Genomic DNA, 25,462 nt, shown 5'->3' on the forward strand with positions numbered 1-25,462 from the left:
CAGTTCTGCACCCTCCCTGGTCAGGCCCTAACTGCCTTCTGCTCTGCTGAACAGCACCTCATATATAGGGCTGCCTCATATATAGGGCTCCCTCCAGCCTGCCCTCATTGGCCAGGACTCTGTGAACGCTCCCTAAAGTCCCTTCTGGCCAAAGCGGGGATAACAGAATTAATCTTACCTATAGATAAATTGCTCTGAAATTCTTAAATGAAATTCATTGTATACATTGTTTTACTTTAGGAAAAATAAACCTCAGCTAGGAAAAACAAAATTGTCATCACATAGGAGCAGTGTTTCTTAAACTGTGTTCCGCGGCGCACTGGTGTGCTGCGAGGCAGTCAGAGGTGTACAGTGGAGAACAACAGAATTCAAAATGGCCACCCTTAAAGGGGGCAGGTGACCCTTTTTTTCTGTAACTTTTTTTTGTCCTCAACAAAAAATCTTTGGTGTTCCCCTAAAAATTATTGTTTGGTGCTCCTCGGTCTTAAAAAATTTAAGAAACACTGCATAGGAGTATATTTACCTGGTGAAATTTGGATTGGAAGAACCCCACTCAAAAATATTCATGAGGCGATAACACATGGTGCAAACTGGTGTATAAGAAAAGCTGATGTAGCTCTTCCTTTTGGATCTCCAGAAAGAGATATATAAAATGAATATGCAAGAAACACAATACTAATGAACTAGTCCTATCTTCTGGAGAACTGCAGCAAACACTGTACCCGTGCCATAGCAAACCATGAATGATTCTAATGCCATAATTCTCACAGACATCATCTATGGGTGCAGCATCCTTCTCTAACTGCTTAATGTCTTGAGAGAATTTTGTATGAGGATGGATTTCATGATTTGTGTGAGGCCCACAAGTGTGTCCCTAAGGGCATCACTTTGCCTATAGAATCATAATGACAGGGGATGAGAGAAGGGAAGAACCTATTTTGAGTCTTGAAGCCCAAACTGAGATGGCAGAACTAGCAATTAGAAAGATCATCTTCCTTTTATTTATAACCAAAGCAAATACGATACGGATGTACCGAGAGACAAGGAGAGTGGCGTTCTATGATGTGCTTTTTACAGCAACTTTTCAGAGCAGAAATGAACTATACAGTATTTGAAAATGTAAACAACTTTACGGTAAATGGATAGAGCAAAATTTTCAAAAATAGTACCTATAAAGTAGGCACATGAATATGTAACCATCGGATTTTCAAAGAGCTGAGCACCTAGCCACTCCCATAATCAAGCCACCTATTTAGATACTTCAGTATGGGCTGAGGAGCTTAACTCTAGGCACACTTTTAAACAAAGTTGGTCATAAAATGTGTATCCATTGTTGACAATATTCATTAATCACTGCTACCACTTCATCACATAGCAAAATCAAATGTGTGTCTGTCTTAGGTCAGCTTGGTCCCCATCACTTTACATGTGACCTAGGGATCTTTGTAAGAATATTTACCCCATATTGCCACATCCTGTTGTAATTGTGGTACAACAATAAAGAAATCATCACTAGTGCTTTACTAGTAGTTAGAAAATTGCAGAAAAAAATGCCTATTATTTTCAACTGCCAGCCACATCTTTGTTCTTTATTAAGACTAAGACAACTACAAGCAGTGTGCAGTTATAAGGAGATAATCATGCCCCCAAGGCATTTGAGGTGCTTTGCAACCCAAAGGTTGTGATTGTTCCATGATTGCTACACTGCTTATTATTTCTTATTGCTTAATTATTGAGAGTCATCATATTGTTCCTGAATACCGGAAGCTAAACAATGTTCTACAGTGCTAACTATTCGCTCAGTTACATTTACACAATATGAGGGATCTTTGCAGTCTGAAATGAATTGGGGGAGGAGCATGAAAGGATGGAGAAGTATGGTTCTGTGGTTAGGCCACCAGCCTTGGTGTTCAATTCCCTGCGTTACCATAGATTGGCTATTTGGTGTTGGGCCACTGAGTTAGATGTCTGTTCAGTTCCCATACGTACAATGAGGAGATCAGTAGTGCCCAGCTAATGGGAGATTATGAAGATAAATGCCGTAAAGCAGTGTTTCTCAACCTTTTTTTTATAAATTACCTGTTTGGTTTTTTTTAAATGTAAGTACCCCCAGTACTTACAGTTTTCAGACACACACAATTTTTTTCTACCATTTCAACACATTTGTTTTAACAACTTAATCATAGCTGGGCTGGCGATGAAGTTTTTGGTATAAAAAGTCCCCTCCCTCCAAAAAACTGTAAAACTTAAAACAAAAATTGAGTTTTCTCCAAATTATTGTGTTGATATTGTGTTGACATACCCCCCGGACTTCTCTCGAGCACCCCTGACAGTACTCGTACCACTGGTTGAGAACACTGCCTTAAAGCTTGTGAGGCTCTCAGTTACTATAGTATTGGGGCTATAAAAGCACCTAAGTCAGACCTAAAAGCATCTTTCTTTACCTATTGTAGAACTCATCCTCACATCTACATGCTGCTAACCCATCCTTACTAAGCACTGCATTTATTTCTGGCTCACAAAGCTTTTATTTTGAAGAACACTTTTTTTTCTTTTGAAATGCAGCAGACTGTACTAAATAGCAATAGCTCCTTGTCACAGGGCCACTCACCCATGGTGGCACCTCCAGGGTCCCAAAGTCTTCCCTCAGTGTTTGTTACCCGCTTCCTGGCTTAATAGGCCCTGCCTGTTCTGGCTCAGCAGAGCCTATTTTCAATTCCCTGCTCCTTAGCTCCTCTTCCAGGTGTAGCATGTGGAGTTAGTTGTCTTGTCTGGCCTCCTTAACCTTTTCAGGCACGTCTAGACTTGCTTTCATTTTCGAAAGAAGATATGCAAATTCACAGTGAATTTGCATATCTTCTTCCGATCGCTTTTTAGAAAGAGCCTCTTTTGAAAAAGCGATCGGAAGATATACAAATATGTGCCAAATTTGCATATCTTCTTTTGAAAGTGAAAGCAAGTCTAGATATGCCCTTCTAGTCTTTCATGAGACAGATGTCCCATCACACTCCTCTTTCCCTTCCCTCCCCCCCAAAATTAAATCCTGCAGAAAGAAGTCCTTAGAGCAGTGGTGGGAAACCATTTTTGGGTCAGGGGCCACTGACCCACATAAAAATCAGTTGGAGGCTGGGGGGCTGCGGGGAGGCAGCAGAGGACTGGAGTGCCAGCGCAGGCTCCCTAATGCTGGGGGAGGCCCTAAGTCTTGGGGGCCAGATCCAGGCAACCCAGGGGCTTTAGGTTCCCCACCTCTGTCTTAGAGGGCTATCTCGTCACCACAGTGTTGCAAATTATTCAGTATTAATAATAGATGTTCAAATAAAGTTCCTAAGATGACATTGAGGCACCTGAATGGATGGCCAGATCTAGCAGCTCCCAGTATAGTCAATGGGATTTTCAAAAGTGCTGGGTGTTTTGCAAATTAGGACTCTTAGGGTGTGTCTAGACTACAGAGTTTTGTCGACAAAAGTGGACTTTTGTCGACAAAACTATACCTGTGTCTACACTACCGCTGAGTTGTCAACATAACATCGACAGAACTCAGCAGTTTGTTCGACGCTGGTAAACCTCATTTTACGAGGCAAAACGCCTTCTGTCGACAGAGTTCTGTCGACAGAAGGTATTATTGCATGTAGGATTGTGTCTAGACTGCAGGGTTTTGTCAACAAAGCAGCTTGCTTTGTCGACAGAACTGAATGTAGTCTAGACGCTCTATGTTGACAGAAGTTTTGTCGACAGTATCTGTCGACAAAACTTCTGTCGACAAAACCCTGTAGTCTAGACATACCCTTAGGGGTTTTTCTATGTGGCAGATCGATGCTGCAGTAGTCAATTTATCACATCTGCTTAGAGATAAATCAATCTCTGAGTGCTCTCCTGTGGACTCTGGTACTCCAGCAGGATGAGAAGAGAAGCCGGAGTCGATGGGTGAGCAGCCCCCACCAACCTTACTGTACAGGAGACACTGTGGTAAGTGCTCTGACTTCAGCTAGGCTAGTTGCTAGTGGTGGAGCTGAAGCTACATAGGTTAGATTGACATGGGGGAATGGAGCGGTTAGTGTAGACAAGGCCTTAGCATCATAGAATACTAGGAGTGGAAGGGACCTCCGAGAGGTCATCGAATCCAGTCCCCTGCCTCCATGGCAGGACCAAATGCTGTCTAGACCATCCCTGATAGACCTTTATCTAACCTACTCTTAAATATCTCCAGAGATGGGGATTCCACAACCTCCCTGGGCAATTTAATCCAGTGTTTAACTACCCTGACAGTTAGGAACTTTTTCCTAATGTCCAACCTAAAACTTCCTTGTTGCAGTTTAAGCCCCTTGCTTCTTGTTCTACCCTCAGAGGCCAAGATGAACAAGTTTTCTCCCTCCTCCTCATGACACCCTTTTAGATACCTGAAAACGGCTATCATGTCCTCCCTCAGTCTTCTCTTTTCTAAACTAAACAAACCCAATTCTTTCAGCCTTCCTTCATAGGTCATGTTCTCTAGACCTTTAATCATTCTTGTTGCTCTTCTCTGGACCCTCTCCAATTTCTTCACATCTTTCTTGAAATGCGGTGCCCAGAACTGGACTCAATACTCCAACTGAGGCCTAACCAGAGCAGAGTAGAGCGGAAGAATGACTTCTCGTGTCTTGCTCACAACACACCTGTTAATGCATCCCAGAATCATGTTTGCTTTTTTTGCATCACATTGCTGACTCATATTCAGCTTGTGGTCCACTATGACCCCTAGATCTCTTTCTGCCGTACTTATTTCTAGACAGTCACTTCCCATTCTGTATGTGTGAAACTGATTGTTCCTTCCTAAGTGAAGCACTTTACATTTGTCTTTATTAAACTTCATCCTGTTTACCTCAGACCATTTCTCCAATTTGTCCAGATCATTTTGAATTATGACCGTATCTTCCAGAGCAGTTGCAACCCCTCCCAGCTTGGTATCATCTGCAAACTTAATAAGCGTACTTTCTATGCCAATATCTAAATAGTTGATGAAGATATTGAAGAGAGCCGGTCCCAAAACATACCCCTGCAGAACCCCACTAGTTATACCTTTCCAGCAGGATTGTGAACCATTAATAACTACACTCGGTTATGCAGCCAGTTATGCACCCACCTTATTGTAGCCCCATCTAAGTTGTATTTGCCTAGTTTATTGATAAGAATATCATGCGAGACCGTATCAAACGCCTTACTAAAGTCTAGGTATACCACATCCACCGCTTCTCCCTTATCCACAAGACCCGTTATCCTATCAAAGAAAGCTATCAGTTTGGTTTGACATGATTTATTCTTTACAAATCCATGCTGGCTGTTCCCTATCACCTTGCCACCTTACAAGTGTTTACAGATGATTTCCTTAATTACTTGCTCCATTATCTTCCCTGGCACAGAAGTTAAACTGACTGGTCTGTAGTTTCCAGGGTTGTTCTTATTTCCCTTTTAATAAATGGGCACTATATTTGCCCTTTCCCAGTCTTCTGGAATCTCTCCTGTCTCCCATGATTTTCCCAAGATGATAGCTAGAGGCTCAGATACCTCCTCTATCAGCTCCTTCAGTATTCTAGGATGCATTTCATCAGGCCCTGGTGACTTGCAGGCATCTAACTTTTCTAGGTGATTTTTAACTTGTTCTTTTTTATTTTATCTTCTAAACCTACCCCGTTCCCACTAGCATTCACTATGTTAGGCATTCCTTCATCAGACTTCTCGGTGAAGACCGAAATAAACAAGTCATTTAGCATCTCTGCTATTTCCAAGTTTCCTGTTACTGTTTCTCCCTCCTCACTGACCAGTGGGCCTACCCTGTCCTTGGTCTTCCTCTTGCTTCTAATGTATTTATAAAAAGTCTTCTTGTTTCCCTTTATTCCTGTAGCTAGTTTGAGCTCACGGGAATAAAGGGAAACCAGGAAATAGTTCCTGGTTTTGTATAATCAAGGCCCTATGAAACTCATGACCAGGAAAAATTAATCAGCCCCAATGAAATCTGATCCTTTGTATACTTTTACCCTATAATACACAGATTTCATAGGTGAGGCCAGCATTTCTCAAACAGGGTGTCATGACCCAAATAGGGCTCTGGGGGGTTGTGGTATTGCTACCTTTACCTCTGTTTTGTATTCAGAGCTGGTGGCTAGTCAGCAGTGGCTGCTGTCAGGCAGCCAGCTCTGAAGAGCAGAAAATAAGGGTGACGATACTGTACCATGCCTTAAATCTGTGCTGCTGCTAGCAGCGTCACTGCCTTCAGAGCTGGGCTCCCAGCTAGCAGCCACCGCTCTCAGCCACCCAGCTCTGCAAGTAGCATCACCACCAGCAGCTCTGCTGAAATAAAGGGGACAGTACCATGACCCTTCTCCACTAACCTGGCAATCCCCCACGCATCCTCTTATAGACCAGGACCCTTGCAGGTACAACACCGTAACATTTCAGATTTAAATCTGAAATAATGAAATTTACAATTTTTAAAATCCTATGACTGTGGAATTGATCAAAATGGACCATGACTGTGGTACGGGCCTATATATAATACAGCATGCAGGCATACTACTGAGCACACACAAAACCACATTCAAGTCAATAGCTGAGATTTTCAAAGGTAGCTAAGGATTTTGGGCACCCAAATCCCATTGAAATGGAATAGGCATTGGGTGCCGAACTCCCTTCACACTCACTTGAAAAGTGTCTCTGCATTGGCACAGCCTTCCACCTGTGTTCTGCATGTTCTGGGATCAGGGCCTATAGATGGACCTAAGGCCTAGATCCTCAAGATATTTAGGTACCTAAATCTTTATTAAAAGATATTTGAGGATTTGGACATAGAAGCCTGAATTTACGCACTCATTTTTGAAGATTCTTAGCCTTAGTATTTCACCTACTCACTTTCTACCTCACAGGCTATTGAGAAATATATTTGAAAAACCGTTTGTCTTTGTGTATGTGCATTCATAAAAGGACAGCTGGATGATGGTTTTAGATTCAAAATTGTCTAAATCACCAGATAAAACTCTTGCTGAACTTTTGCCAATAGCATGTCTTGTTTTGTTTTTTACAAGTATAGAAAACAGGGGAGCTGGTGAATAATGTCACCAGATACTCCAATTACAAGGTTGGCATGAATTCCACTTAATGACATGCTCCCAAAACAGTGGTCAATTTTTAAATCCCTTTTTTCATATGTGAAATATAAAATGTTAATAATACCTTACACTGTAATGCTCCCTGTTAGCATACATCTTCTGTGTTCCGCAAGATTCTTTATGAAATCCTGCTGTCAAGCTTTTGTATCATAAATAGAATTTGTTCATGAAATAAAAATGTATTGTTTTCATTGTTAGGAGATGATGCTAAATTGGCGGTATGTTTGTCTAATAATCACATCCAAAAGCTGATTATTCTCATAATAGCCTTAAGATATTATTTAAAAATAAATAAATAAATGCACTACTTTTGTACTAATACTAGTTTTTAATCTCTTCTTGTTTCTATGAAGTCAATGAAATTTTCAAAATTGAATAATAATTTGATCCGTTAATCTTTTGAAGCTAGTAATTTTATTTTCCCCTCTTTGCGCTCTCTGAGGCTCGCAAATGAATAGAGCTTCATTACTGGAGTCTGCATTTAATAACCATTATCCATTATCTTGTAATTAAGACTCCCTGTAACGAATCATGAGGACAATGCAAAAATACATAGTACATTTCTTTAATGAACTGGAAAATGTTCATCTTGTTCTATTTAGTAATGAGCTGCTGAATAGTCGTTAAATCCACTGGAGAATGGAGCTAGATGGATTTTGAAGACTATCTTGAGTTTGTGGTTAATCTATTAGAATTAAAATTTCATCTTCTATTTTTATCAACAGCTGATTAGAAGTCATTCTGTTTGACCAAATTGATTAGACGACCATATACAAGGGCAGCTGTTGTTTAATGGAAGTTTTTAATGAAACTGTACCATAGAGACTTGTAATTATAAGACTTATAAAAGCTTTGACTTACCTTGTACTGGGGGGTGAGGGAAGGGAATATTGTACTGAAGGACTTACATTCTTCGGTTAAAAAGAAAACTGCAAAATATAATTTGATATAGTGTTACAGTTTCATTTCCATTAAAAAAAAACCCACTGTGACCAAGTGTGTACAGTGGGCTCAATCCTCTCTTTTAAATCAGCAGCAAAACTCTGGTTTCAGTGGGAATGGCCCCGAAGTATAGAACTTGTTTAGTGCTTGTATGACCTTAATTTTTGTTTGCAATGTTATTGTAGTGATGTTGGTCCCAGGACACTAGAGAGAAAAGATGGATGATGTAAGATCTTTTATTGGACCAACTCCTGTTGGTAGAAAAATGAAACAAGTTGGTCCAATAAAATATATTACTTGATCCATCTTAATGTTTTGCAAAGGTCAATCAATTATGAATTGCCCCTTACTTTAAATTGCATCCCAGCAGTGTAAAGAAGAGTTTCTAAGTTGTCTACATCTGATCAACATCAGGTGACGCAACTTAAACGGCAATTGGCCTGTTCAGTACTTGAATAGGAAACTTGCAGGGAAACCATTGGTGCTGCACGATGTGGTGTTAATGATTAAAGAGATGGCCTCTTTCACTTTGCTCTCATAATGAAACTGCTCCAGCTTTCTATTAGAAGGCACTGTGCTGTTGGAGATGCCACCGTTCAGATGAGATATAAAACAGACCTTGAGATAAATTCGATGCCAAAGTATAAACAAATATAGCACCTGTTGATTTAAATGGGGACAGCACTGTTTTACCTTATGGTTGAATTGGTCTCCCAGACTACTTTTGCTAATTAAAGAGCTTGTAATTCCCCGGGCTTCAGCCTCCTGTATTACAGTCATCTGAGCAGCAGCAGACAGCCCCACTACACTCCTTCCCCCCTCTCCCCCCCAAAAGCAGCTTTTTCACAAATGGAATACTGTGTTGCAGGATTCACTTTAGACAACACTGAAATGCAGCAGGGTGCAACCAACACTACACAGGAAAGATAGGAAGTATGACAAGTATAAAAAAGAGCCCTACAAAAAGTGGAATTAGGTCAAATTATAAAGCATGAATATAAACAAATAACATATGTGTGTAGGGGCAAAATTAGAAGGGCCAAGACACAAAACAAGATCAAACTAGTTAGAGACAGAAAGAATAACCAGAAAGCATCCTACAAATACAGTAGAAGCAAGAAGACGACCAAGGAAAGGTAGGAGCGTTACTCATGAAGAGGAAAAAACAATAACAGAAAATGTGGAAATGACAGAAGTGCTTAATGAGAAATGTTCTGAGGTAAATAGGATGGAATTCAATAAGGTTAATACAGAGTACTCTACTTAGGAGGAAACAATCAGTTGCAGACATACAAAATGGGAAATGACATCCTAGGAAGGAGTACTGTGGAAAGTGATCAGGAGGTCAGAGAGAACCACAAGTTAAATTAAGTCAACAGTGTGACACTGTTGCAAAAAAAGCAGATATCATTCAGGGACGTATTAGCGGGAATGTTGTAAGGAAGAGACAAGAAGTAATTCTTCCTCTCTACTCCATGCTAATTAGGCTTCAGTTGGAGTATTGTGTCCAGTTCAGGGTGCCACATTTCAGAAAAGATGTGGAGAAACTGGAAAAAGTACAAAGAGTAATACAAATTATTAAAGGTGTAGAAAACATGACCTATGAGGAGGAAAGATTGAAAGAATTGGGTTTGTTTAGTTTAGAAAAGAGAACACAGAGGGAACATAACAGTTTTCAAGTAACTAAATGGTTCTAATGAGGAGGAAGGAAAATTATTCTCCTTAACCTCTGATGATAGGACAAGAAGCAATGGGCTTAAATTGCAACAAGTGAGTTTTAGGTTGGACCATTGGAAACACTTGTAGGATTTCCATCAGTGGAGATTTTTAAGAGGAGGTTAGATGAACACCTGTTAGGAATGGTCTAGCTGATGCTTGGTCCTGCTATGAGTGCAGGGGACTGGACTTCATGACTTCTAGAGGTCCCTTCCAGTCCTATGATTCTATAATTCTAAGAGCTCAGGCCATAAAAGGAAGAACAACATTGTATTCAAATGAAAATGCAAAGTAAAATAAGCCAGGAATGGCTTTTTTGGGGAGTATTTCTCTAATTCCTTTATTCGTTACTGATCATGCATTTAAATATTGTATATCATAACATCATCTGATTGGCACATGAGTGAAGATGGATTTTGTTGTGATGGATAGAGACAGGAACTGAGTAGAAATGCCTAGATTTTGTCCCCTGGTTGTTCTTCTGAATTGCTCTGAAACTTTGAACAGGACTCTTAATCTTATTGTGGTTGAGGTTCTCCATCTATAAAATAGGGATCATGCCTACTTTATGGGGATGATATAAGGCTTAATAATGATTGTAAAGCATAATGAGATCCTTGGATGAGAGGAGCTATATATATGTGCAACGAATTACTGTTATAACACTGACATGGAATTTTCTGTTTCTTTTAAAGGTTCTGACTTTATTAAGACCTCTACAGGAAAAGAAGCAGTTAATGCCACCCTTCCTGTAGGCATAGTCATGATGCGAGCCATTAGAGATTTCTACTGGAAAACTGGCAACAAGGTAATTCTTATGATTGGAATCTTTTCTGTAAATAAAAATGTTGCAATTTCAATGAGAAGTTGAGGTAAAACCTGATTATTTTCAAAATATAGAACATATGATTAATTGATTTATATGCATTTGAGCTTTCATAAAGGTCAAGCTGCAACTCATTTTCCTTATACAGGTTGAAACTCTCTAGTCCGGCATCCTCAGTTTTGAACCAGAGAATTTTCTGGATCATGGCAGGTCAATATTGTCTAGCAGTATTACCAGCACTTCCACTGTTTACTAAAGACATTTAGGAGTAAATTAGAGCTAAATAACAGCACAGAACACTGAGAGCTAAGACTAGTGGCTGTAAACAAACTTTATGGGACATCAGAAAACTTGGCCACACCTGTGAAAAGTGGACATCCAGCTAATTAAAATCATTCCAGATGAGGGATGTTTCTGGACCAGGGAGTTCTGGACTAGAGAGGGTCGACCTGTAGCTCCCTCTTTCCATTGGCTTATGAAGATGTTCCTCGTTGGCTGAATTTTAAGTCTCAGTTAAAGAGGATTTTTTTCCCCCTGAGAAAAATCTGAGCAACATCCATTCAATCCCCATTGCATATATGTAGTGTTTAGGTTGACTACTTAGGCTGTTTAAAAGTGAATTTTACTAAACATTGGGCCAGATCCTCAGCTGATCCATGGGCTAGATCCATGAAGTTTACAGAGCAGCACAGATTTATACCAATTGAAAATTGACCATGCAATAATTGTTTTATATTCATGTCCAAAGTGGAAGTTCTGCTGGTTTCTTCTTGGCCATGTAGGGCTTCCCACCAGCCATCAAAGGCAGAGTGTAAGTTCTGCAGCAGAACTAATATGAGAAGGGAACAAGGTACTTAGAGCTTACCCAATGTGTTTATTGCTAGTGTCCTTCCATCTCACTGTGGAGGGGAGACTTGGGACAGTTCCAATTTTTCATTCATCTGGCCCTGTTTTCGTGGCAGTAATGGAAGGGGAAGTTGGCCAAAGGAAGCTCTAATCCACCTTTTCCTTTCCTGTGTTCTAGGGCAGCTGGGGGCCTGTCTAAACCCCAGATTAAGTTAGAACAATGCTTTTCACTATTTTTGAAGTAATGACCACTTTGGCAAAAGCTTCAGTGTGAAAGCCCCATCAACTACTACATAAACACATAGCTTACTATTCCTTAATGATGTAAGGTTACAGAGCCACTCATGTAACTACAATGTAGTCTACTTGTACAGTAACACAAGACTCCTTTTATAAAATAGGGTTGGGATGTGTGTGAAGGGAGTGAGAGGTCTGGCTGGGGATACAGGCTGTGGGGTGAGGCTAGGGGTGAGAATTTTGGGGGGCAGGCAGGCTGCCCTGAGACTGGGACCAGAGGATTCCCCTCAGCCCTCTCCCTGCCAGCAGCATGGAGCTCTGGAGGAAGGGACCTCTTTTGCCCCCCCCTTGCTGGAAGGAAGGATGGAGAAGGAGCAGCAGCCCACATTCCTCTCCAACAGCCGGGAGCTCCAGGTCTGGGACCTCTGCCAGCTTTCATGCTGTAAATAAGCACCTCGACTTTCATAAACTAGAAATCAAGCTAATCCTGTTTCAAAACAAGCCAATCCCTAAAAGAAGCCCAACACTCTGTATAACTAGATCACCTCGCCCAGAGTGGATTCTGGGACTATGGTGAGCCCACCGTGTACCTTTGTCCCTGCTTGTCCTCCTGCCCCTCCAAATTTCTTCAGTTTTAAAGCAGTTTTGGTAACCAACCCTGCCTGTACGTCAGCTGGGAAGGCCCCTTGCTGAGACAGTCTCAGGAGGCCACTTCTGCTCTTTAAGCCACCAGAACAGTTTACATGGGTCTTACTGTAAAAGAGAATCTGATCTAATGTATCCACAACTGTGGCGTTGGCTAGAGCAGGATTTTAAATGTGTGATGTTAGAACATGGTACATTCTAACAACTCACCTTTGGCCCTATTCTAAATAAGGCCCATGGGACTCCATTTGCTATTTCCCTCTATATGTGTGTGTATGTATGTAATGGCTGTGGCGACTCCTGCAGCCACGTGACTAGCGGAACACCTCTGTAACCTGTGAAGGAAGGGATTCTTCCCACCTTCAGCCTCAATGGCTGTCCTCAATACAGATCCCAATTCCATGAGCTGTATGCCAGAAGTCAAGCTTTGCCCTTTCACACCACATTACTATAAGATTTTTATATTTGATTTTTATAATTGTTTAATTTACCTTTCATTTTAACAGAATTCATTCACAGTTGAAAATGTGATATTACAAGACTCTCTCTGTGTGTGTGTGTGTGTGTGTGTGTGTGTGTGTGTGTGTGTGAGAGAGAGAGAGAGAGAGAGAGAGAGAGAATTAGATGTAAACTGACTTTATATCGTTCTATTAACAGAAGACAATTTTATCAGTGACAAGAGATTTCTAAATGGTTTCTTTAACAAACTAATTCTGCTGCTGTACAGACGCTTTCTAGCAACGTGTGAGCCAGCAAAAACAGGTTAATACAGAAATTAAACTTTTTCAAGGAAAGGAACAGGTTGCAGAGTAACATTTATTGAATGATAAGCTGTGGTAGTGATATGAAAAGTGTGCAATATAATGGGAAATAATCTTTTCCTGTCATTATTGAAGGACACACATAAATTGGTTTTTCTGTTGGGAAACCCCCAATCCAGAAAACATATTACTTTTAATAATATAAGGTGAAGAGAAAATTCTCGAGGAGATGAACTTATTAAACAAAATAATGAAATGCTGTGAAACAGCAAGGAAAAGGCAGCTAGACGTTATACAGCTCTTGAATTAAATATCTTTTTTTTTTCTTATGCATTTTTATGGCAGTCAGATGTGTTCTTTGGAAAGCTGGGAAATGGAGGCAAATATAAGCCAGTTGAAAAAACAACTTTTTTAGAATATTAATGTTTAACAGGAAAAATTGTGCAAGTGTAATTTTTAATTATTCTCTCCCCAACCTTTAAAAAAACCCTCCCAAGTTTACATGTTTCAGCCACAGATTATCTCAAAGAGCACTGGTAGGAAGACTATAATGAGATTTTCATTAGTTTTTCCCTTTGTGAAAGAAAACAACACCATATATACTTTGCTTTGATTCTTTGCATTGCAAATGTTTTTCCAGTGCTGTGGTTTGAATTATTTTTGGAAAACTAGAGCTATTATATTCCCTCTCTCTCTCTGTCTGCATTTCAGATTCAGAAGCTTTTCCTGTTTTTATCTTTTGGAAATAGTGTTATTAGAATGCTTTAGTGTGAGAGAAACATACTTCTTCTACAAGTTTATTTTGTTAAATTACTATAATCTTTACCAAACACATAGGTTAAAGATTTTTTTTTTAATTCCAATAAATTTTCTTATGTCTCTCACTGAATCCTGTAGACAATGGAATTCATGCTTTCCAGGCTATAACTGCTTCAGATATTTAACAGAATGATAATCTTCTCAGGAAGTGAGGGCATAAGGAGAAGCTTCTCTATGGTTGACAGATAACCCCCGATGCATCCAGACCTCTTTGAGGCTATGATTGTGCATGTGTGTTTATTAATTTCTGTAAAACTCTAATAATCTGTGTGCTTGTGCAAAGAAATAAGAATCATCCTTTATGCCCCAACATCAGCTCCCCAAAACTTGAGAACAGGCATGTAGGAGCTGGAGACATTACTTCCTCTTTCTCCAGAGCAAGAAAGGGTGAGGGGGAAGAGGTAGGAAACAGACAGACTTGTCGCTACCCCATTTTCTCATTGTGTTTCCAGAAAGAAAGTGGAAGCAGAGAGGAACTGTACCTCCCATAGGAGTGCGTGAGGCACAGAGCGTTCCAAGACTACTCCTGAGTTGGTGTAGGGTATTGCTTGTTCAGGGCTTTGCTTATAGTTAGAACCTAACCTGTAATGGAGTCTAGTTTGTTTATTGTGGATATTTCTCAGCTGAAGATATGCCAGTTTTCATTTCTCCTAAAACGAAGACAAATCACTTAAATGTATTATGCTCTCTTTAAGGTTGGATTTAAACCTGCTGGAGGCATTCGTAGTGCAAAGGATGCTCTTACCTGGCTCATATTGATGAAGGAAGAGCTAGGAGATGAGTGGCTGAAACCAGACCTCTTTCGCCTAGGTGCCAGCACGTTGCTGTCCGATATTGAGAGACAGGTTAGTTCTGCGAGAGCAGGGTTTTCCTTCCAGTCTTACATCCTACGTTCCTAATAGCAATTTCCACCCTGGTTCAGAGAAAACATTTTCCTAGAAAAGGTTTGCCTTTTGCTTTCACAAAGTACGTATTCCACCATTTCAAGGATAATGGAACACACTTCTAATTATTTAAGAATTACAACTTTGCTTCCATGCTTTAAATCTAGCAGGTTTCTACAGGGAGTCATTAGGGGGCTCCTGGGATCCAATCAGTCTGTATTGCCTACTTAGGCAGCTGTTTGGGCCAGGCTCACAGTATGGAGCAGAAAATATACTCTTCTTGCTTTCAGCTAGTGCTGCTGATCTCCTCCACAAGTTGCTGCGATGCCATCTTTGTTTCTCATCCTTCAGAAAGGGTGAATGTTAACAAAGGGGGGATGGGACCAGATGTTGGTAATTTCTTGAGGGATAAAATTACCTGCCTACAAAGTGCTTGCCTGCCACGATCATAGTATTAGACCAGGTCTACACTGGCAGAGAAAATTGATATAAGGTACCCAAATCCAGCTATGACACTTGCATAGCTGGAGTCAACGCACCTTACGTGGATTTTTCTGGGGCGACCGATTTCCGCTCCCCCCATGTGGAAGGTTGATGGCAGATACTGTCCTGTTGACTTTTCTTACTCTGTGTGGTAGATGGGGGTGCAATCAGTGTTTGATTTAGCAGGTCTTTACTAGACAAGCTAAATCGAACCCTGGAAAATTGAATGCCAGAATGCATCGATCCTCCAGTAAGAATATACAAGATATAAGATTCAATAGTAGTAGCAGTAGTAGCAGCAGCATACATTAAGAGATTTTTCCTTGTGCTACGGAACAGCCATAGGGGAGAAAGGATTGTGTTATACCCATTCTAGAGTATTCATCTGTTTCTAGGACCCCGTACAGTTTACAATCTCTAGAACAACCGGAAGCATATGACAGGTGGGAAAAGAGAGATACAAATAAAAGTACATTTTATATTCAAAATTGGTCTGATCTGAAAACCATCATAGTCAGAAATCTTTCTATACTCACACCCCTAGTATATTACATAGACTCCTTGAAAAAAATGAACAAATAAATGTACATCAGCTACACCCAAGTGCCCCTCCACATGTCATTAATTTGTTGGCTAATGCTACCTTTAATTGTGTATGATGCCATTATAAATTCTCCTTTTCCTTGCAGATTTACCATCATGTGACTGGCAGCTATGCAGCTTACCATGACCTGCCAATGGCTTAGCCACATGAGTAATTCATGATGACTTTCAAAGACAATTTAAAGAAAATAATGCCCTAAAGTTTTTTCTGCAACTGAATCCAAAAGTGCATATAAAAAAGATTTTAAAAAAACTTAATTCTGCTTTCATATTTTTGTTGTATTTAAAAACAAGTCTAGTTGATGATGCTTGCGCCAAATGGAGGGATATGTAGGGGTAGAAAGTAAATCTGAAATAGTAAAGATTTGTGATACTAATATCATGAGGTCATCCTCAGTGTAGCCTGAATAGAATACCATATACATTGTAATACTATGAAAAAGCAGTCACCTAGTAATACTTTCCAGTAGTCGAATATGAAGTATATGTGGAATGCTGCAGATTTCTAATTACTTTCAAGAGCTACAGATTTTGCCATATCAATTAGTCCGCAGCTTTTGCCATAGAGACATTGCTCTATTAATTGTTACTTTAATTACATTTCAGACACTGTAATCTGAGGCAATGAAACTTGGCTATTTTTAAAATAAAATGTCTTTGTAGCCGAAGTGAAATTTTTCACTGGAACATTTATATTCCTGATTTCCAGAACAGCTGAGCAACCATTGTTGCTATTGATGTTAATGAGGTCAGAACAACTGAAAATCAAGGAATCTGCATCTTGATGCCTAAATATTCAGGAGTCTATTTTTAGAAACTAAAGTTTGAAAATTTCAACCCCATTTTCCTGGCAAAACCTAATTTTTAAATATGTTAATGCAGAACTTTGCATTTTAATATATAGATCCAGAGTATCAGTTTTTAATGATGCTGCTGTTCAAGAACTTACAGACTGAATTTCCAATTTTGTTTGTCTAAAAACAACTTACTATTGACATTTTAAATATGTATATGTAAAAAGTAATCTTATAGAGGGTTGCTCCCTGTAAAAGAACTGTTTACACTTACAGCACAGTGACAATACTACCCTACTCATTAAGTACCTCCTGATCAAACTTCAGTGAGTTGAATGAACTGTCATCACTGCATTCTACTAAATTACTAGAAATATGCTAAGTTGTGATTATCTCATTACTGTAACTAGTCCCACTGACTTCAGTGGGACTAATCATGTGAGTAAGATTGGAGAGATTTAGCCCCATATCAATCTGCTTGATAAATTCTTCATAGTTATTTGCTTTATTTAAGGCAGGTCCATACTACAGGAAAAAGTTGATCTAAGCTACACAATTTATGTTAGTTGACATATCTTAGGTCTGCTTACTGCAGGGTTCACACTATGCTGGGTTAACGGGAGAGTCTCCCGTCGACTCCCCTTACTCATCTTGTTTTGGTGGAGTACCTGAGTCAAGGTCCAAGTGATCAATGGTCTATTTAGCAGATCTTCACTAGACCACCTAAATCGACTCCCAGTGGATCAATCGCTGTGGTGTCAATTCACAGTAGTGGAAACAGGCCCTTGATATTGACATTCCAGCAGAATTCTAGTGCTCTAATGTAGTGTTAATGTTCTCTTAGGCAAATGGATAAGCCGAACTGTTGGAAAAATGGAGTACAGCTTTTGCAGAGATGTAATCCTATATGCAATGTTTAGTAGTAGGAAAATATATTCCTAACAGGAAATAGAGTCCAAGTGCCTCTTAACTTTTTCTGGTTTACTCCTGCAGCACACAAGACTCAGCCTCCTAGACTGAGCTGTGGAGACATATTTACATAAATTCCTCCTTCTCAAATAGCTTCCCGTTGACTTTGTCGTAAGCCTCTATGGAGAGAAATTCCAGTTGTTGTTTGGAATACCTTTATGGCAAAATTCTACTATTGTGCATAAGTGCCCATGCTGTGGATGGAGGCAAAGCTATGGCCCAGTGCATACACCTCACACTGAATAGGTGGCAGGCCAGTACAAGGTGCTGTGGGAGTGCTGTCTGCCACCTCCTCCCCCGATTGCTTGGACTTGCTATTGTTAAGTGAGTCATAGAAGTGCAACCTTAAAATGTACACAGCATATTACTATACTTTTATACCAAATGGATCATTTTTGAGGAGGAAAAAAAATGTAGCTTCAATGTGAAGACCTTCCAATCCCAATATTTTGGCCCAAAGCTATTTTTAATTGCTCAATTTCAGATATTTTTAAAGAATTTATGTATAACATGAGGAGTAATAGCATTCTGAGATCCATAGATGAAGAGTGTGATATAGGTGCAGATATGATCAAAGGACCTGATGCTGCCACCTTAACCACTCAACATGAGTATCTTGTTTTGCAAGTATTCTCATTGATTTCAGTGAGGCTACTCATATAATTATGTCCTACTTTAGCCTGAGTAAGTGGGGTGGAATGTGGCTCATCAAGCACACCGTGATGAGTCAGGCATAGGATAATTAGATGCCAAGGAAAATTGCACGTGTTTCTGTCAGTACACTCCAATTCTTGACCCGCAACGCCTGCTGTTCCAGGTTTTTTTTTTTGTTCTTTTTCCTCTTTAGACTCCCGTTATACAGCCACAGAGATAAACCTGGCTTTAAACACAGCCTTTTGCATCTCCTCTGAGCCATCCATTCTTCCTCAGTCTTTTTCTTTGGGGTGTTAAAAAAGACCCTACTAAAATATTGTGCAACTCCTGGACAACCAATGCTTTGAAAAAGCTGAACTTCTGGAAAGCAACATCTGCTCACATTTTAAATGCTTCTATCTTGGAATTTGTGGGATACTGAGGAAGGAGGAAAAACTAATAACGATCAAATTGATTACATTAAAACTGTTTGGTGCTTTGTTTGTGACAATAAGCATTCTGCTCAGCATTGCGTGATTTGGCCCCAGGTTTATACTGGCCTCGTCCAGCATGTCTACTGTTACTTCCACATTCCATTTTCTGACATCTCCCGTCAAGCAAATTAAGGTCATATCATCACATGAATCCCTGAGGAAGGGGAACCCCTGCCTAGGTTATTAGTATTGTATCAGCTGCTTCAGAAAAAATACAGAGAACACTGCATGCCTGAAGTCCGGAGATGGGCCTGAATGGCAAGTTTGGAACCATATCTTAAGAAATCCGAACTTTGTGAAAGTTCAAATCCAAGGTTATGTTCTGCCCATTAGAGACATAGGAGCCAACAGTGCAGTTTAGATCTAAATACAAACTGTCACAGAGTTCAAGGGATATTGTGATGCAAAGTTTGCTTCAAGTCATGCTGTAGTTCTAACACGTAAAACCATTATTTTTAAGCGAGGACATTTTCCCTGCCCTGTTATTGATTTGGAATCTTAGCTTACTTTTCTTAAGCATTTCAGTTTCTTTGCAATAGAGAGTCAAATGGAAGACTGTAAGCCAAGCTCAGAACCTTTCTAAGATGTATCATGGCATAACGGAGATTGTTCTCAATGTTTATATTTCGTGACAAAGAGGAACTTTAATAGGGATTATAGCCAAGGTGTAAATTTCAGATTGTGTAAATTGTATTTTGGTAACTGCAATGGTCTTATAGCAGAAGTCCACCATCCATCCCCTTTTGTAGCATAAATAATCAGCCATGTGTGCTGTAAAACATAACACAGAGAAGGGGACAATCTGATCTATTTTAAGTGCATTTTGCTCAGTTGGAACTTTGGCTTCTTGCCTCCCCAGAGAAAATCCCCAAGTTTTATCCAAACCCTGAAGCTGAAATAACGAGAGGTGACCTTTGGATGATATATAAAATGTATAGGGCCAGCGTGAGGGTGGAGGGAGGAAAGAAGCAGTTTTGATTCGATACAGCTTGTTCAGGAGGGAAAGACAGGGACATCTCCATCTGGTCAATTCTTACTCAATAAGGCAAATGGGGGTGTGAATATTCTTGGTTCAAAGGTGTAATACATAAAATGCCAAATGACCATATGCACTGAAATCCTAGGTAGTTTAAACTATGTTAAGAGTGATAAAGGAGCACTGTAAGAGAGCTGGAGAGAGCACAGCTTGAAAGCTGTGGCAGACATATGATGGGTGGCCTAAAAATCAAGGCAATCAAGAACTTTTACGACTTTTACATTGACAAATTGTTCAGATATTTCCCCTATTGTGAGGAAATACGGCAACTGTTTATCTGGAAAATTAAAATTTACAAATAATTCACTCCCACTTTAGCTTCTTTTATTGACATTTAGGAGCTGAAAAAAGGAGATCCAGTCATGTTCAATGACATGGTCAGTGTCTAGTGATTTTAACTTCCTCAGTTCTGGATGCCAATTTTCAGAAATTGCTGAAAATCCCATCCTCAGAAAGTGAGCCTCTTTAAGGTGTCACAAATATATAGCTCCCACAAATATATAGCTCCCAAAATAACTAGTCATTTTTTAAAATGCTGACCAGTGTGCTCAAGGGAATGTTGTATAATTATTACCTTAGGTAGATGGATCACTTGATTTCCTCTTCTGTTGATTCCCTCTGAAGCGCATTGGCCACTGTGAGAAGACAAGATCTGGGCCACAGGGCCATTGTCCCAGATCATCTTTAACTTGATCCCAGAGAAATACTATCATGAAATCAAACCGATTGATTTCTCATCATAACCCATGAGTTCCATGGACTCAGACTTAGCATGCATTCATCATGCTGTTGATTAACAGATCATCTGATAGTCATCTATTTTATTTATTTGTTTAGAGTGTGCAGCTATGGCATTCTCTGGCTTCCATTACAGTTTTTCCTTTATCTAAAGCAAAATGGCTATTCAACAGATCAAAATATTGCTCCGTCATGTCCACTGTGCTGCCATTCACATTCATAGATATACCAGATGCTTCAAAAGAAATAATGTGTCCCATTCACGGTGTAGGGATCATGGAAAAAGGAGTTTGGAGGCACAATAAGCACTGCTTAATGTAGTGGTAAAAATTGGAGGCAGAAAAGCTTGATGTTTTTTCTACAAAAACAATAAAAATACAACTTCTCTATTCCACGAGTGGTGTGAAATTTGTTTGTGGAGTTTTACAATCCACAGTGGGGTTGCTACATCTGCCATCACATGCTAATAAGAGCGCCTAGGTTAAAAAAGAAAAAAAGAGAGAAGGCAAGAGCTCTTTTCACGAGTCACAGCAGAGATGAGAACAAATGCACTAAATATGAAATAGAATAGGACCTATCTAAGTATCAGTTGTTCCTACACCCAAACAATGAACATGATGTTTGAGGTTGAATGTGCTTTCAGGAGGATGTTGTCACACTGCAGGAGTGGATGAGCCATAAAGTATTTACTTTGCATTGAATGTTCTAGGGGAAATAGAGATTTCGCCTTGAAAATTAATGCTGCTTTTGGCAGAAGCAACATTAGACCCACCAGTTTATCATCTCAGAAGCAGTAAAAACCCACAGATGAAAAGCAGGTGGCCAATGGCAGCATAACCACAAAGCAAGTTGTGTCCTACCAGAGGGAAGGGAGTCTATAGCAATACACTGTTGGAGCCCGGACTCCTTGCATGCTTTCAAGAGTAGGACTTTTAATGGCCCACGTTCCTTTGCTATACATGAGGCTACTGATCACCTGTTTGTGAGGTAAGAATACCTCTGATCCAGGGCAGGACTTGCCAAATTGGATCAAATGTGATCTATCTAGTCCAGTAAATTGTTTCTGGCAGCAGCCACCACCAGATGTATGAGTGGAAAGGACTAAAACCGTATTATGGTGAAGTTTAACAGAGAAAGTTTCTGCCTTACACCCATGAATTAGTTGCTAACTTATGATCAGAAGCATATAGATTTGTATTTTTATATCGCACATTATGTAACTATATTTTTTCTTCAGATCCAGAAGAGAATTCATCCAGCAGCACTTGCTGGATATCTACTAAAATCAGCATTACCACTTTTCATGGTTGCCTCTTGGTCTTCTATTGAAGCACAGACCTCATCTTAGGCCAGATCCACACTATAGCCGAAGCTCAGCTTAAGGTACACAATTCCAGCTATGTAAAAAACATAGCTGCAGTTGATGTACCTTAAGCCAAGCTTTGGCACCGTCCTCACAGCTGGAGGTCAATGGGAGAAATGCTTCTGCTGAATCTCTTACTTCTTGCGAGGAGGAGTAGTTCTGGCATCAACAGGTGTTTTCAGCATTCGATTTAGTGGGTCTTAACTAGACCTGCTAAATCAAACTCCAGAAGGTCAACTGCCATAGCGTTGATCTTCCGGGAAGTGAAGACGTAGCCTAACCCAAAGAAATTGAATTCAGTCAAGATACAGCATAGAAATTCAGCCTTTGAGTAAGAAACACTTAGTAGTCTGGTTAACAGAAATCTAATCAAGTCCAAAAATGTGGGTGAAATCAATCTACCGATCACAATTTCAACAAGACACCTGGCTGGGTAATGATAGGAAAGGGAATAAAGAAAGGTGGGGAGGAAGGTAAGAAAAACCACCACCACCACTTATTATTTACCTCCTGTTCCAAAGACATCACAAATAAGATCTTTTGTGATATCTTTGGAACAGGAGGTAAATAATAAAACAAAAGGGAGGGAAAATTTTAATAAATGCAGTGTGTGAGTGCATGTTAAAATAGATGTCAGTTTAAAAATAACTGAAAAAGAAATTCTACTGTAGGAAAAAAGCAGCTCCTTTTTCTCCAACATTTCATATTCCACTTTTATTAGGCAGCGGGTAAAAGAGCTGTGTAGGAAAAAAGAGAACTTGTGTTGTTTCCCTCTGAACCTGAAGAGAAGTGTAATTTGTGCACAAGGGGGACAGTTCTGTGGAGCAGTGTGTTGGAACAATTCTCAGAGTGAGTTCCAGGACATGCAGGATGTTAAACAGATGCACTGTGTGTGTGCCAAGTTTAGGGAATTGGAGCTTTAAAGCTGCAGTGTGCTATATCTAGGAGGTATTCTCCCTGCACCCTTTAATCCTGAATTACAGGTTTTGATGAGTTCTCTAATGTTTAAAACAAAATCCTGCAATTGGGTAGCACTGAGCTGTGACCATCTTGTAACCATAGGAGCTAGAAACTAAAGACTGCACTTTACTTCCCTCCCTAGTCTTTTTTTAGCATGACTTCATCAATAGGGTTATCATGTTTAATGAGAGGAGAGGCATTGCTACGTATGTTGACTCTTGTGGGAGGGCTTGCATAGAGTGGAGCCTTAAAATGCTTCCCTTCAAGTCGTAAACTCATAATGACCTTTGGAGGCAGGCAATCCCACAGCGAATGCCTTGTTCTATCCTGCAAGAGCTTCATTCAGGGTTCTGTCTGCTGGCTGCAGTCTTCTTCAGTAAGATGCACTGCGATTTGTGGTCTGACTGGGATCACATAAAGCTTAAGACCTACACATTGAAGAGATTCTGGGAACCACTGGGCTTCTCAGAGCACTGATGTGTCTGTCCCATTTAGATGACAGGTTTTCAGGGGATGAAATGGATGCAATGTTTGCCTAATATCCCCCTTCAAATCTTAGGCAATTATTACACCAGGTCAGCACAGAGGTAACAAAAGCACAAATCGCCATCACTAGGGCTTTATCTTAAAGAAAAGAACATACTCTCCTGGCTTGTTAAAAATAACAGACACTATCTTTGCCTAGTGTTGTAATGTGTACAGGAGACCTGACAAATCTATTAGGACCCAGGTACTGCATACAGATCCTCCCGCCTCGAGAGGAAATGTGGGCCAGCTTCTGCAATGTCTCTGAGCATTTTTTTTTTATTCCAGCAACACTCCATCCTCCCCACAATGTATCCTGAGCTCACACACAGATGGACTTTGCTTCAGACTGTGGGAGAGCTGGGTGAATACAGTGATGGTGAGGGAAGTGAAAGGAAACCCAGAGTTGGTGTCATAGGCAAAGAGTGAGGATAGTGGGCCACACTGTCCCCAAAGTCACTCCTAATGTTTTTACCTATAATGTTGAATGATGCTAGAACCGAGGCCTACAGGTGAGAGTCTTTGGGAAGGAGCAACAGCTGCCTCTTTGTGACTCTTTGCCGTTTGCCAGAGAAGAATGATCAGAATTGGCTTAATGCAACTGTCAGTCCATAAAAGGTCTCATGGGTGACTCAACAACATCATGGGCATAGAAGTATCAAAAGCCATTATGAGCTCAAGTCTCATGTCTGTCCATAATCATCAGAAGGTTGTCTCTCACTGACACCAGGAAGACACAATGATATAGATTCCCCATCCCCCAGCAGTACTCCCTTCCTATTAATAAGAATAGAACTTCTGTTGTGATATGAACACTCCCAGTATGGCTTGTCGGCATTCTTCCCATTAATCTCTCTCCACCAGAATTTTGTTTCTCTGCTCAAAAAGTAAAGACCCCTTTCCCTTGAGCTAACAGAAAAAAGAATCTCTGTTCTTTGTTGATAGGACATGTGTTCACTGGGTCAAGCCCCTGTAGGGCAACATCATCATCATTTGATAACTACAACAAAACTAACATGTATAGACAGCAAAGGTCCATGGCCATGTTGTATGGCTTTATTCCAGGTGTCTAAATATGCCACAGGGTTATTTCTGATTTGGTACAACCAGATGAGTTGTGAATGACTGCATGGCCACCACCAGGAAGTAGCCGGACAATGTTTCCTCCTGACCTGAAGTATGACTGTCATAGTGCGAGATTGTAGGGACTTTATGTCCAAGGTGGGCTGGATGACCAAGATGTGCCAGCCAGCAGTGACAGATGACTATTTCAGTCCTTAATAATATATCACTGCTTCTGATAAAATCAAATCATATTATGCCCAGCTGTAACTGCTGCCAATGCATAGGGAATGCCTCCAGCGACCTGTTATCTTATTTAAGCAAAATCCATGTTTCAGATTCACATAATAGGATTGGCAGTATGCAGGTTTGATCAATCTTTATATCTGTATAAAATGTAACCTTCTTTTGGCTGCAGGTGCTATGCAGGTCCTGGATGCATGAGGCTGCTGAATTGGTTTTTCTTCCGGTGTCTCATTGTCTGTGCCCATTTGATGATAATTTACTGCTCGGACAGATGAAAACCTGCAATACGCCCACAGTTCATTTGGTAGCACAGATGTCTTGTATTACAAATTTTGCACTGACACACTGGATTTTGTTTTTGCTCCAAAATCCTTAGCCCCAGGGCAACTGTCCTGTGCTGGAACCTCACTAGTACATGTTTGTTTAAGGTTGTTTGCATTCTGGCCAAAGAGGCCTGCATGGATGATGTCACCCAGGTCAATATAAGAAGATGAACTGACAATTATAGTAATACTTCTGGAGACATGTTCAAGGAGCCAGTCCATTGCACGGGAGAACAGGGAGATAGAACACATCCCTGCTTCAGCCCAGATCTAATGTAATATCAGTCCTATGGGTCTTGAGGATGTTGGGAATGCCAGGGTCTAACAGGGCTTTCCACAAGGCAGCTCTGGTGACAGAATCACAAGCTGTCTTTAGATCTACATGTGCTGCTCTCAAATGGAGCTCAGCTAAAAGGCC

General features: G+C 40.3%; 1 protein-coding gene across 1 annotated transcript in view; it reads left to right on the plus strand.

Annotated features, from left to right (window-relative positions):
• DERA (deoxyribose-phosphate aldolase) overlaps positions 1–20,954 on the plus strand; it is an 84,201-nt gene extending 63,247 nt beyond the window's left edge. The window contains exons 7-9 of the mRNA XM_006130270.5: positions 10,493–10,605; positions 14,627–14,776; positions 15,988–20,954. Coding sequence (XP_006130332.2) covers positions 10,493–10,605; positions 14,627–14,776; positions 15,988–16,044 — 320 coding nt within the window. The 3' untranslated portion in view covers positions 16,045–20,954. The remainder of the gene's footprint in view (positions 1–10,492; positions 10,606–14,626; positions 14,777–15,987) is intronic.
• The last annotated feature ends 4,508 nt before the right edge of the window (positions 20,955–25,462 follow it).

The sequence above is a fragment of the Pelodiscus sinensis genome, chromosome 1 (assembly GCF_052426305.1).
Source record: "Pelodiscus sinensis isolate ZL-2025 chromosome 1, ASM5242630v1, whole genome shotgun sequence".
NCBI lineage: Eukaryota > Metazoa > Chordata > Testudines > Trionychidae > Pelodiscus > Pelodiscus sinensis.